The sequence below is a fragment of the Phaenicophaeus curvirostris genome, chromosome 8 (assembly GCF_032191515.1).
Source record: "Phaenicophaeus curvirostris isolate KB17595 chromosome 8, BPBGC_Pcur_1.0, whole genome shotgun sequence".
Taxonomy (NCBI): Eukaryota; Metazoa; Chordata; class Aves; order Cuculiformes; family Cuculidae; genus Phaenicophaeus; species Phaenicophaeus curvirostris.
The window spans coordinates 29104433-29117297 of NC_091399.1; the positions used below are offsets into that span (position 1 = coordinate 29104433).

The 12865-nt window shown below is 40.0% G+C and overlaps 1 protein-coding gene across 14 annotated transcripts in view; it reads left to right on the forward strand.

Moving 5' to 3' along the window:
• MAST2 (microtubule associated serine/threonine kinase 2) overlaps nucleotides 1-12865 on the forward strand; it is a 194503-nt gene that overhangs the window by 105811 nt on the left and 75827 nt on the right. The window contains exon 1 of one of the 14 annotated variants that reach the window (XM_069863018.1): nucleotides 1037-1223. The exons of the other annotated variants lie outside the window; for them this stretch is intronic. Coding sequence (XP_069719119.1) covers nucleotides 1150-1223 — 74 coding nt within the window. The 5' untranslated portion in view covers nucleotides 1037-1149. Of the gene's footprint in view, nucleotides 1-1036; nucleotides 1224-12865 lie in introns of those variants that run through there. 14 annotated transcript variants of the gene reach the window in all.

A 12865-nucleotide genomic window follows, 5' to 3' on the forward strand; every position in this document is an offset into this window, starting at 1 on the left:
ATTCTGTGGAAAGCTGAAGGGAACCCACTGGGATTTCTTTCTCCTGGGCGTTTATGTGTGTTTCTTAAGGGCTGTATGGAGGCAGTGCCAGCTGTTGATTGTCATCTTTCTCATGTCTGTGATAAAAAGCCACTCAAGAAGGCTGAAATATGAGAACATCATTAGCTTTCCTACTGGCAGAAATGCTTAAAAAAGCCACGATAGAAAGAAAATAGATTGCACATTGAATTTTTTTTTTTTTTTAAAGGCAGCTACAGCGAGGTTTTGTTTAGACCCTGGAAAAAGCAAAAACATGGCAGGGAGTTTCTGCAGGCACAAAGGAGAAAGAGTGAACTTGTGGCTGCTGTGCAAGGGAGCGTGTGGGGAACCTCTGCTGTGCATCACCCGCGTCTCGCTCGCGTTCTGTTGTCAGAATTCAGCCGCTTGAGTTGTTTTGCGGGCACCAGGTGCTACGGAGGAGTTGGTGTTTGCTGTGACTGATGTGTGTGCGGTGCGGCTGAGAATGGATTTCTGATTTGAAACTGCTCTTAGGTGGCATTGTAAGCTTTTTGTTTTGTAAAAATAAATGTAAAATCCACTTGGGTTACTTAGGCTAAAAGATGGAATTTGTTTAAAAATTGTAGATTAATTAAAAAAATGAGCAAAATGCCCCGATGTGCCTCGTGTCGTGAAGCAGAGGGGCCACCATTTCAAAATAAACCCACAAAGTAGGCACTGAATGGTGCTTTCTGTGCAGACACTGCTTAAAACCCGTGTGTTAGCTTTGCAAACAGAGCCCAGTTCTGGTGGGGCTTGAAAATCTTTTGATTGTAATTGGATGAACACAGAGAGGTGTATCGAAAGCGTATATGCTGTGTATACAACTAACTCCAGTTTTAAATTGTATGTCTTAGGAAGGGAATAAATATCTCATTTTGCACTGCCTCCTAAGGTGGAGGGAGGGAGGCAGGGATGGAGCTGGGAGAGAACGGAGGCAGTGGAAACAGCAGCAATATGTACGCTTGCCTGCCTGTCTCGCATTAATGGAACAGCTTGCGAGGTCTACAGGGAATTTGCATTGGCTCTGTCACTGGTATTATTTAGTTCCTTATTTATTGCTAGTGGCTTGATTGTGCTGTATTTTCCCAGCAATGAACGCTTTTAAAGATCATGTCTGACTCCTTTTGGACAGTGCTGTCCAATTTCTCTCTGCCTGCTACCAGCATGTTGAGACGATCCAAAAGGTAATTTAAGGATTTTGCGAGTAATTCTTACAATGTTTATCTAAGCTACTTGTTTTGATGCTGTTTAGGCTTGCTTCTTCTTTATTTTTAACAGATGATATCATGTTCCTAGTATGTTAGGTTTGATTTCTTGATGATTTGTAATTGTATTCATTGTAAAAATCATACTGTGCAGATACACCAAACATTCTTTTTTAAGGTATTTATTTAAATGCATTGTTCCTTACCTCTCATAATATGTGGTTGAGACAAGGGGTTTGTTTCTATGAGATGATGGATAGATGCTTTACTGACAACAAACTGCTTCAGCATTCAAAGTAGCAAAACAGTATTATGACAATATAGACAGCACTGGCCAGGGCTTGCAAATATTTTGACTTCTAACACTTAGTCTTTTTAGAGCTATGCATAACCTTAAATTTTAAATAATAATTAATATATTTGGCATTTTTTTCTTGGAGATGTAAATATGTTAACGTAGGAGTTATTAGGATGAGTGTGTGTATTCACACTAATCTAAGGGTTTTGATAAAATCACATTGAAGTGTGTGAACTAATAAATGGTCTCAGTTCTGATGCGGTACGGTGGTGTCCCTTCCAGACTGGGAAATATCAACGTAATTATTGCTCATCAGGTGCTCTGTGGAGCTTAACGTATGTAGCCTGAAAACTTCCTGGTGAGTATGGTAGGTAGTTAATTCCAACTAAAGCAGTATGCTGGGGTTTATGAGTAAATGGTTGCAGTGACTATCAGAATTTCTCAGTTTGATTTGTTGATACAGTTAAAAATCTGTGTAAGACTCAGGATATAGGCTTTGACTTGACTTTTAGTGTGGGTTTTGTTCACCAGCTATCAGAAAAGATATTAATCTTTTTTTGGATGATTGTAACTTCCTAATTACTAATATATTAGTAATATATTGGTGGGCTCTCTATTTCCTGCTCTCATTCCACATTTGTGGTGTAAATTTTATCAAAGTTGCCTTCTGTGCTGACAGTGATTTTTAGAAATGTTACTGGTGGTGAAGGAAGATTTTGTGAATAAATTTAGATCTTAGTTGCAAAGAATCGCCTTAGAGATGTTATTCTTTTCAAATACAAGTTTTGTTGTCTTTAGCCTGGTTTTTAAAGGGAAAGAGCTCCCTGAGATGCAGGTTGTGTGTTGATTTCTCTGCTCCCACCAACGACTTTCACACTTATTGAGCAGTTGCAGCAGTGGTTTGATGGAAGAACAGAAGTGGCAGAGTCTCAGTCTTTCCTTATGGATTTCTTGAACTTTGCTGGGAAGACGAAAGGGAGGCAACTTATTGTCCTGTGCTTCCATTTCCAAAGGATAAGGTTGGTTGGACTTGGCTTTCAGGTGCTTCTTAGCCACCAGCCAATGAGCACAGAGACAGTGGGATGTAACGGGACTTGGCTCGCTGTGAGAGTGAGGTGCAGTGGGCAGAGCCCGGAGCAGCGAAGGAGCTGGGTTGATGCAGGTGAAGGAGGGGGGGGGCTTTGGTGGAGGAGGACATTGTTCCATGAGAAAATAATCCATGTTAGACCTGCAGCTTATGGAACATCTCATTTATTGGTCCTGCTTGCAGAACTTTGTTTTTCTAAAGCTCACTCCATTCTAGATGGTGTTCAGCGTGCACAAAGGTAGTATTTTGGGAAGATTCAACTACCATGGACTTCCATGCAAAGAGGACAACGGCAGTATATGATTCTATGATTCTATGATAACAAATAAAGAATCTTTATTTTTCAGTACCTTGCTAGTGTGCCTTTTTGAGTATAAAATTAGACATCAAGGATGGAAAACATTTGAGAGATACTAGAATGTTTCAGGTGCAATATTTTGTCAAAAAACTCCTCAAAATTTACAGTTCCTTTTATTTGTTAGTATTGAAGTACAAAAAGAAAGAAATTGATCTGTAAATCTGATGCACATCTTAATGGAAAAGAGATGGCTTTTTATTGATCTGATCACATAAATGGGTATTAGATAGTTCAAAACAATCACACAAAGCTCTGAGGGTGCATAGCAGAGGGCTGCTGCTCAAAGTCATGTGGTGGAAATCCTGTTTTGCACAGTGTGGAAACCACAGCCTTAGAAATGAAATATTTGAGCATGTGTGACAGTTTGCTGGGAATCCCACCTTCTGCCATGCTCTGGTGGCGCCCTGCCAGCTCCTTGCTGCCGGCTTGGGGGAGGTGAGCAGGCAGGTTGGGCTGATCTTACGTGTATTGTGATCGCTCGGCCAGTTCATACGATGCACCATTATATGTGGTTCTTGCCAGGGCATTGGTCCTGAATAACACGTATGCACGTATGTAGTAACTTTGCTCCTGGGAGAGTGGTCCCTGTGCATCCAGTGCATTGTAGTGTGTTTCTGCTCTCAGAATCTGGGCACATGTTATTAAATGAATAAATATTTTCCCATCTTAATTGGACCCCTTTCAAAGCTAATGTTCACTTCTTAGTAAAAGTCTTACTTTTAAAAATTATGAGTGCAATTTAAATTTCTTCTGAGCATTTCTGTGCTGGGCATTTTTAGCAGCAGGGAATTTTTTTGCTGTGTCAAATATTTGATATAATTTTCCTCTGGTCTGTTTGTAAAAGTTCTGTACAGTTCTACTGTGTTTGTGATAGCATCTGTGCTATTAATTCTGGGCTTCTCTGCCTTCAGTTTCTCATAGTCTTTAATTTGTTTTTGCGTTGTGATAATGGGTTTCCAGTGATATTCTGACTGCTGTGCTATAGCACGTTTCTCTATAATGATGACTTTGGATATGTTTTAAAAATCCTAAAGGGCTTCACTCCCATATGGCTTTTCCTGCATTAGGAGGCAAATGGGAAAGACTCCTCTTTCTCCTTGGTACATTTTGTTGAAATGAGCTCTCTAGTGCAGCTGGTGGGATTCTCGCTGCTGCTAATGGTACTGTAAAAGCAAACCATCTGCTCCTCCGGTCAAAGTGGCTGGATTGTTTCTTATTGAGCAAATTCCCGAAAGGATAGAGAAAGTCAAGAGCAAACTGTAAATACATAAGTTTGTCATGGGAGGGGTGACATAAACATATATCAGATTTACCTGTCAGGCTGGTTCTGTATAAATATTTATGATTTTAAACTATAGAAGAAATATGAGAATTCCTTAGTTCAAAGGGCACGTGGGGTTGGGATTCTTGTATCAGCTGTACTGAGGCGTTGAAATTGGATTATGGAAAGATAAAGCATCTTTCTGACGTATTTAAATTAAATGTCTCGGGTTTAAAATCCTTTTGTTTCTTTGTGCTTTGGGCATCTCTTGAATATTCTCTTGCAATTTGATTTTATTAGCAGCGGTGTAGAATTTGTGCAAGTGGGTGTTTGTTGGTCTTGGAAGCCTGGCTTAGAAGGATGATTTCTAATATTTCCTCATTTTTTCAGCAGTTTAATCCTGTCTGGGTGGAACAGGCTGTGACTGTGGATTTTAATAATCTCACTTTTATTTAGTGACTTTCTTTTTGAAAAGTTAAGATGGGAGATTTGTATATTGAAGTGACTTGAGAGACGCCTCTGGGGGATGACAAAGGTGGATTTCTGTTAGGAAGACTGTGCTGGGTTTGTGTCCGTGGTTGCCATTGATGCTGTTATTTGCTTTCCTCTTTTCCTTTCACTGAAAGGACATCAGTGATGCAGTAATTCGTTAAAATCACCGGAATTAACTACCCTTAAAGTTTAAAGAACCTTTAAGTAGCAAAACACCTCTAAAATCAGTGATGAAATGCAATGATCTCCATTCAATTATAAACAGTTCCTTGGTAACTGAGAAAAATGCTCTTCATTATTGAAATACTCACAAACAATGCGAGGAACCACATTTCAGCGGGATGTAAAAGAGGGGGTGGGATGTAATCAGGTAGCCAAGAACACGTAAGTGGTGCTTTCTGATGTACAGGTGTATTCATGCTAACTTTCAAGCTGCTGCAACAGGACCCTGTTAGACAGTCCAGACATATCCCTTCAGATGTATCCAGTGCCTTTTTAATGTTGATTCATCTAGATTGACATTAAAATCTCTGTGTTAGAAGGGTGCTGCCTCCTCCATATTTACGTTACCAATTTACAGAAAATCAATGAGTTTGATGGTAGCAGAATACTTACTGTGTGGGAATGTAAAACTAATCTTAAAAACATGTATTGATGCTATAATTAACATTAAAGTGACAGCTGTCATGCGACACATTTCCTTGCTCAAATGAATAAAGTAAGAAATGTTTTCCCTATGTTGGGAAGGATGTGAAAGACCTGAAAATCTGATGCTTTTGAGATCATTTAGCTCCAATTTTTACCTAGCTCAATGTATTCAATGGCCTCCGACACTCCTAATTGGAGAGTAAGTTTCATTCAAATTACTTCTGCTAGTATTTCAATGGCCTTAGGACAAAACCACGGTTTGGGAGGTGAAAAAAATTCTACCTTATCTTCCGAAAAGCTCTTTTATGAGCATAGTCTTTTGGATTGCGTGAAAAGGTAATGGACATTTTGATCTCTAATGGATGAGTTTGGAGGAGCTTCTAGCACACTCTCCATTACAACATTTTTGTACAGCTTAAATACAATGAAAGAGACCGGTGTGCCATGAATGGAAGGAAAGTCCTCCTAATATCCAATATAAGTGTAAAGATTCAGAGAACACACCTGGGTTGTTTGTAATTTTTGTTTATTTGGGTTTCTGTCTGTGCAAATCAGATTTTAAATTAATTTTCAATACTCCTGGCTGTTTCTCTGCCAGACAAAAATCCAAAGAGTCCTACGGGGTTAAAACTGAAGTTTTAAGCCTTGAAAGCTCTTTGTTCAGATGGAAACTCTCTTGTATGAACACTTGGCTATTGCCCAGATAAACCGGTTTTTCAACTCAGAACTTTTGTGGAGAGGAAACCAAGCAACATGTAAATCACGGGTGATTTAATGAATTACTTGGATCCTTCTCATGATGGAGGTTGCTGAAAATAAAATAATTTTACACTGATGTTTTAAGCTAGTAAAAAAAATATTGGAGGAATGTGGTTCTAGAAGAAGTAGGAGGAGAAGGGAGATTCTGAGCTTCACAGAGGACAGAGGTTGGTGCTACTATGGAAAATGAGACAGAAAAACTACGTACTGGCATGCGTTTGGCCTGGAAATGTGCAGTTCTTTTGTTTAATTGAAGTTGACACATTTGGGCTTTGGAGTCCTTACAAAGTCTATGCATCTGCTTATTTCAACTGTTGTTTTCTCTGACAAGTGAATTTTAAATCCAGAGCGCCTACCAACTTAAAGCTCTGGGATGGACTTGTAGATGTATCTGGTGCTGAGGAACCTTTACCCATGCTGTGACATCACTCTTTACAGGCCCTTGTTCTTCTTTGAAGAGGTGCTGAGCTATGGTGAGGAGCAAACTAAGAGAGATGTTCGCTGGTGCACCCATTATTTTAATGGTTGTGGAGTGCTGATTTTAACAAGGAAGTGTGCACAGTAGAGCAGAAGGTTTCTTTTTTTTTGTAAAAAGCAGATCTTATTTAAGGAACTGAGGAAAACGATGTATGACCTGATTATCTGTCACAACACACCTACCTGGAGGCAAATGACTTAGTTCTTGAACACGTGCTGAACACTTGCTCTTAACCACCATCTCAATTACCATACTGAGAAAGTATACATTTTTTTCCCAAACATTAAGGAAAACACCTTTAAAGTGATTTGATTCTACTTTTGTAGCTAATTATTGGGTATTACCTGAGCAGTTTTTCTCAGTCTATAGTGCCTCCCTCCCTATTTTTTCACTACTCTGGTAGTGAAAACTCATAGTTTATTCCAAGCCTGTTAAAACTTTAGTTCTAAAGACTATTCTGGCATGCTTGCTTCTGGTACTACATCAGCTGAAGGTAGAGGGGTCGAGAGAACTGGACTGAGTATGAGAATGCTTACGAGTCCTGTGTGGGGAGTCCTTATTGCAGACGTTAAATCCTGGCCACCCACCAGTCTCTTTGGCCAACAGTTTAGGCAATGCTGTGTTGTAAATTGAACATGTTTTGAGATTGTGAGATTAATAAATTGTGACCTTTTCCCCAGAATGCCTCTAGTTTGAGGAGTTGGTATTTGATGGCGATATTTTATATGAAGACAATGCTTAGTCATGTATCAAAAGTCTAAGCGTTATGCTTATATAGTGATATGATGCTCGCCTTAATCTCCCTGTATCTGTTGCTGCCTGCTGCGTTTATGCAGAACTAAGCATATCGCTTAAACTGCTTCAGAATTGATGGAAGATGTAAATGTCACTTTATAAGTTCTATTTGCTGAAGGAGTTACTTTTGGTACCATAAGATACTGCCAGTGAGCATGTGCTAGGGGAGAGCCGCTGAGACCTACAGCAGCGTGAGCCCCTGTAGATGAAAATTTTCTGTGAGCACATACGCCCTGAATATTTGATCTCGATTCAAGCACTATCTTGAATCCTGTGGTGGCATTTGAGATGACTTATTTCCAGTATATTGTATGTTTTCCTGTCCTTTAATTTTGTTCCAGTCTTGATTGCAAGGTAAATTAGTATGTTACAATTAGACTTAATTTAAATTAAGCATGATTGCTGTGGGATTTGAAGACCTGGCTTTCTGTAAGTGTTTGCATTTGTCTTCCTGTGTGTCTTCATTTTTGAACTTTCAGCAATTTTCTTGGGTTTTATATTCATTTCACTCTGGCCATGCTGGTTTAGGACTTCATAGTGGAGCAGAACTGGTGTAGTGAGAAAGCTGGGATGATGCCCTGAAACAATACCCAGCCCCCAGAAATGTGTTTAACAGCAACCTGTTAGTTATACAGAAGTAGGTTAATTTCTTTTCACAGTCCTGTCTTTCCCTACTTTATCTCAGAGAGGTTTTGGGCCATGTTTACCTGTGCTTGTGAGTTTGTGGTCAAGTTATCACACATAATTTATAACCATAATACCTATCTATTTCTAGTTCCTTTAGTTATGATGAAGTATATAAAGACTTCAAAAAGCTCTTAGTGGTTTCTTTGTGTTCTGGTCCACTTTGTGAAGAGGAATGTTTATTAGATATCAGCTTTTTTTTAATAGCCGTGTAAATTATTGCTCTGTGATTTTACTAGGACTTAGTTTTTTCCTGGTTTCTTTTATGATTTCTTTTTATCATGACTGCTACCATCCACTTATTTTTGTTACATTCAGATATTTGTACTTACTGCTCTCCACATCTTCTATAAGTGGAATTGATTTTGATTTTCATCTTCAGCCTTCTATGTGGAACAGCTTCAAAAACAAGGATGCTTTCTTAGGTGATGGCAGAACTGCATCAAGCTTTAGCTCTCAGCTTGTAGCTTTTCACATTTGTGTTTTTCATCTACTTAGTTATGATTATTTGAGCTTTGAGCTCCTGAAATTTCAAAACTCTGTGTGAATATCTGTAGTATGCGTTTGTATAGTTATTAAACTGGAAGGACCATCCTTGTATGAAAAATTGGTAGCGATTGTGTAATGAGCATTTGGCTCAGATAGCAAGTAAGCTTTACACAAAAGAATGAGGTTTAACATGTAATCAGGCTTGATTGTTCCAGAAACTTACTCTTGCTGGAGATGTGAGGCTGCTTTTTGTGCCAGGGTGGGATCTGCACTCTGTGCCTTCCCCACTTGTTCTGCTTTTTTGTGGTTTCATTGCTCCATTAACTTGAAATGCCTTCTACAGGCTATTTCCTTATTATTTTAAAGTGGCCTGCTTATTTGATGTGGTACAGGCTGCAGTATAGTTTGCTAATGTATTTTTCTAAGTCTTTTTTCATGTCTTTTGTTTGTTGTTTTTATCTGAGAGAGCGTTTTTATTGACAGACCTGCCTCCCTGAACAAGTGAGGACCAAATAACCGGATACTTCATTTGCAAATGTAGTGTATCTCTGTACATAAATTTATGCTGCTTTTACCTGCTATGCTAAGCATTTTCTGTGTCCACAGAACTCCATCTCCTGTCTGTCAACTTCTTTGGCATTTAGAGCCAGCTCTTATCTAGGTATCCTTTTTCTGTTTCTGCCATTTAACAAGTGTATAGATTAGAGGGGTCCCCAGCAGCACGTCTGTTCGCAAAGCTGAAGGAAGGAAACTGAGTAATAAGTATTCTCTGTTGATGTCTGGTTTGGATTAAAGCAGCACACTGACATGCATGTCTCCTCTTTATCTTGCTTTGGGGGGGAACAGCTCTGCTTAGCCCTCTTGGGTCCAGACCGGCAAGGCACAGTATGGTGCATCCCTTTCTAAGGCAGCTTTGTCCTGAACAAGTATCACAAGTTTTGTAGCTTGCTTGCTGAAATTACAGTTTTGTTAAGGCTGGTTATTTCCCTAACATGTCCGTCAAACCGTTCCCAGCCTGTCTTCGCGACCTTGGGTGTTACCTGTATTTTATAGAGATGTTTTTGAGGACTGTTCTCCACCTTTGTGTGTGCGAACATAATGAGGGGCAAATTGTTTATTTTCAGGGCTTCAATTTGAAGGGCTTTATGTTTGTAGGTATGCATATATTCATATTTTTTTAATACTTTCACAGGGAAGTGTTTTTCTTCTCTTCAAAAGTGAACTTTTCTTCATTAGACTGCCTTTGGAAGCCACTTGTGCTTTTTAAGAAACGTGGCTGAGGTGCTGCTGAATTTTTGTGGGTTTTTGCTTTGTTTTCTAAGAAGCTGCCAAGAGTTGGGAAACATTTTTACTTGAGGAAGGAGAGGCTCTTTTGTAATGAAAATTACTCAAAGTGGACTCATAGAATCATTACGGTTGGAAAAGACCTCTGAGATCAGCCAGGCCAACCGTCAGCCCAGCACCATCATGCCTACTTAACCTTATCCCAAAGCGCCACGTCTACATGCTGTTTGAGCACCTCCAGGGATGGAGACTCCACTGCTTCCTTGGGCAGCCTGTCCCAATGCTTCACCACTCTTTTGGTAAAGAAATTTTTCCTAACAGCCAATCTAAACTTTCCCTGTCACAGCTTGAGGTAATTACCTCCTGTCCTATCACTTATTACCTGGGAGAAGAGACCAGCACCCACCTTGCCACAACCTCCTTTCAGGGAGTTGTAGAAAGCAATAAGGTCTCCTCTCAGCCTCCTGTTCTCCAGACTAAACAATCCCAGTTATCTCAGCTGCAACTCGTAAGACATAAGTAAACTCTTACCTTTAAGTTTCGAAGCAAAAATGTAGAGTATCATTGTAAGGTAGGCAGATTAGGACTGAGACTTTGGTTTTCTGGATCTACTTTATCTGCTGTGTTTTGCTATAGGAGGTGACCTTGTGAGTGGTTTACGTGTTCAATAATTCGTTTATTTCGTATTGGAGCTCTGCAAAATTCAAAAGGGAGGAATTGCAGCCCCAGGACAATAAACTTGGACTTGGGACACTCTCCCTAGAGTCTTCTCTTCTGCCCTGTTTGTCCAAATCTGGTGCCGTGTTCTGTTCAGGCTTTTCTGTCCTCTAAAGGAATGGAACGTGCTTGTGACTTAAAAATGCCTAATGGTTCTTAGGAACGCTGACGTTGTCCATCTTGCTCCCTAGGAGAACTGAAGATGGCCATCAGTAAGGCTTATCTGCCAAATAGCAGAAAAATTCTGCCAGGCAGGCACAAATTCTGGATCTCTTCAGTTGAATATTTATTGTTAATCTCCACAGTTGGAAAGATGAGTCCCGCCAGCAGGGTAAAACCTTTCCAGGAGAGCTGACGAGAACACAGGGCTTCTCTGCCTCTTCCAGCTACAGTTTGGGAATAGAGGTGTGGAGTCCTCATTGCAAACTAGGGATACTGCTGGCTGATGGACAGCATCCATCTGTGGTCTGAGCCTGTTCAGGTTGGGGTCTGATGAACCTCAAGTATATCTGCATTCCTTTTTGGGATGGAGGGCAGCATGTGTGTGTGTATATATATACACACAGACACATATGCGCTCGTGTGCACACACACACACACACACACTCTTTTTTTCCCCATTTCCCATGCTTTTTCTGTATTAAGATTTCCTTTGAGTGGTGTCTGCTCTGGCATTTGCCCTGTCTGGCAATAATTTAAGACCAGTCAGACCCGACAATTCGTATGAACTTGAGGAATAGCTTTTCCAGTCCATCAAGTTGTGTACTTACAAAGGTATTATTGGTACCTCATCTTTTATGAGCCTCTATATAATGTATTGAAAAGATTTTTGTTGTGAATCATCAGTAGAAAATAAACCCTGCATGCTGTTTTTTTAGGGAAGAGTTTACCTTTTATTTTGAGTATATGACACAGGAAAAGTGTAGATCATCTCACCCCCATGTATTGACTTTGTTGGTCTAGCCTTCAGAATATGTATTTTTAAAATTTGGCAAATAATTTAGTTGCAAACATCTTAGTCCTATTTGCATTCATAGTGCTCCCACCCTGTTTACTACTCCACTCTGTGACCATGTGGAAATCTCTGCTCGGTGCAGGGGAGGTAACTCCATTGACACAGTCTGATTTGGAGATCTTTTCCCAAAACAATGTATTGTTTGAATAGCTTTTAGATCAGACATGTAATTTATCCTCGCACTGAGGTTTGAAGCTGCAGTTAGCTGATAGAGCTGATTTATAACATTTTTTGATACTTAAGCTAAGAAAGAGGAGAGCTACAAGGATCATCAGAGGGCTGGAGCACCTTCCATTATGAGGAAAGGCTGAGAGAGGTGGGTTTTTTCAGCCTAGAGAAGAGAAGGCTCTGAGGAGACCTTATAGAGACCTTCCAGTACTTGAAGGGGCTACAAGGCAGCTGGAGAGGGACTGTTTACAAAGGCTTGTGGTGATAGGACGAGGGGCAATGGGTATAAGCTGGAGAGGGGCAGATTTAGACTAGACATATGGAAGATATTCTTCATGATGAGGTTGGTGAGGCCCTGGCCCAGGTTGCCCAGGGAAGCTGTGGCTGCCCCATCCCTGGATGTGTTCATGGCCAGGTTAGGTGGGGCCTGGTCCAGTGAGAAGTGTCCCTGCCCATGGCTGGGGGGTTGGAACTGGATGGACGTAAAGGTCCCTTCCAACCCAAACCATTCTATGATTCTAAGAAAATGCTCTGAAGCAAAGTGAAGAGAACTGTTTGTGCTATGTGCTACCCAGCAACAGAGTGACTTTTCACATTTTTTGTACAAAATCTATGTTAAACCTCACTTTTGACTCTTGGAAAACTGTTTCTGTTCATTTTCAGCTCATGCTTAGTTTTTTGGATGCATCTTTGGGGAAGAGTTCTTAGAATGGGTTTGTTAATATTACACACTTGTATATCATTCTAAGTTACACGGTTTAAAGATTTGAAACAATCATTTTGTCATTCCATCCTTGAATTTGTTTGCTTGGATTTTTTGGAAGGAAAAAATGTGCTAAACTATCTTCATAAGAATTGCCAAGTAGAGACTTATTTAAAAAGCAGTTATGCTATGTGAAGCATTTAATAATAGAATTGGAGGAAACGGGAAATGAAAGTATGCAGTTATGCTTAGTTTTCATTAAATCATCCTTTCACACTTTATGATGTAACTTCATGCCAGTATAATGCATAACACAACTGAAGTAGGAGATAGTAATGCTTGAGAGGGTCGGTGTATGTTTTCTCCCATTAAATACTCTCTGTAT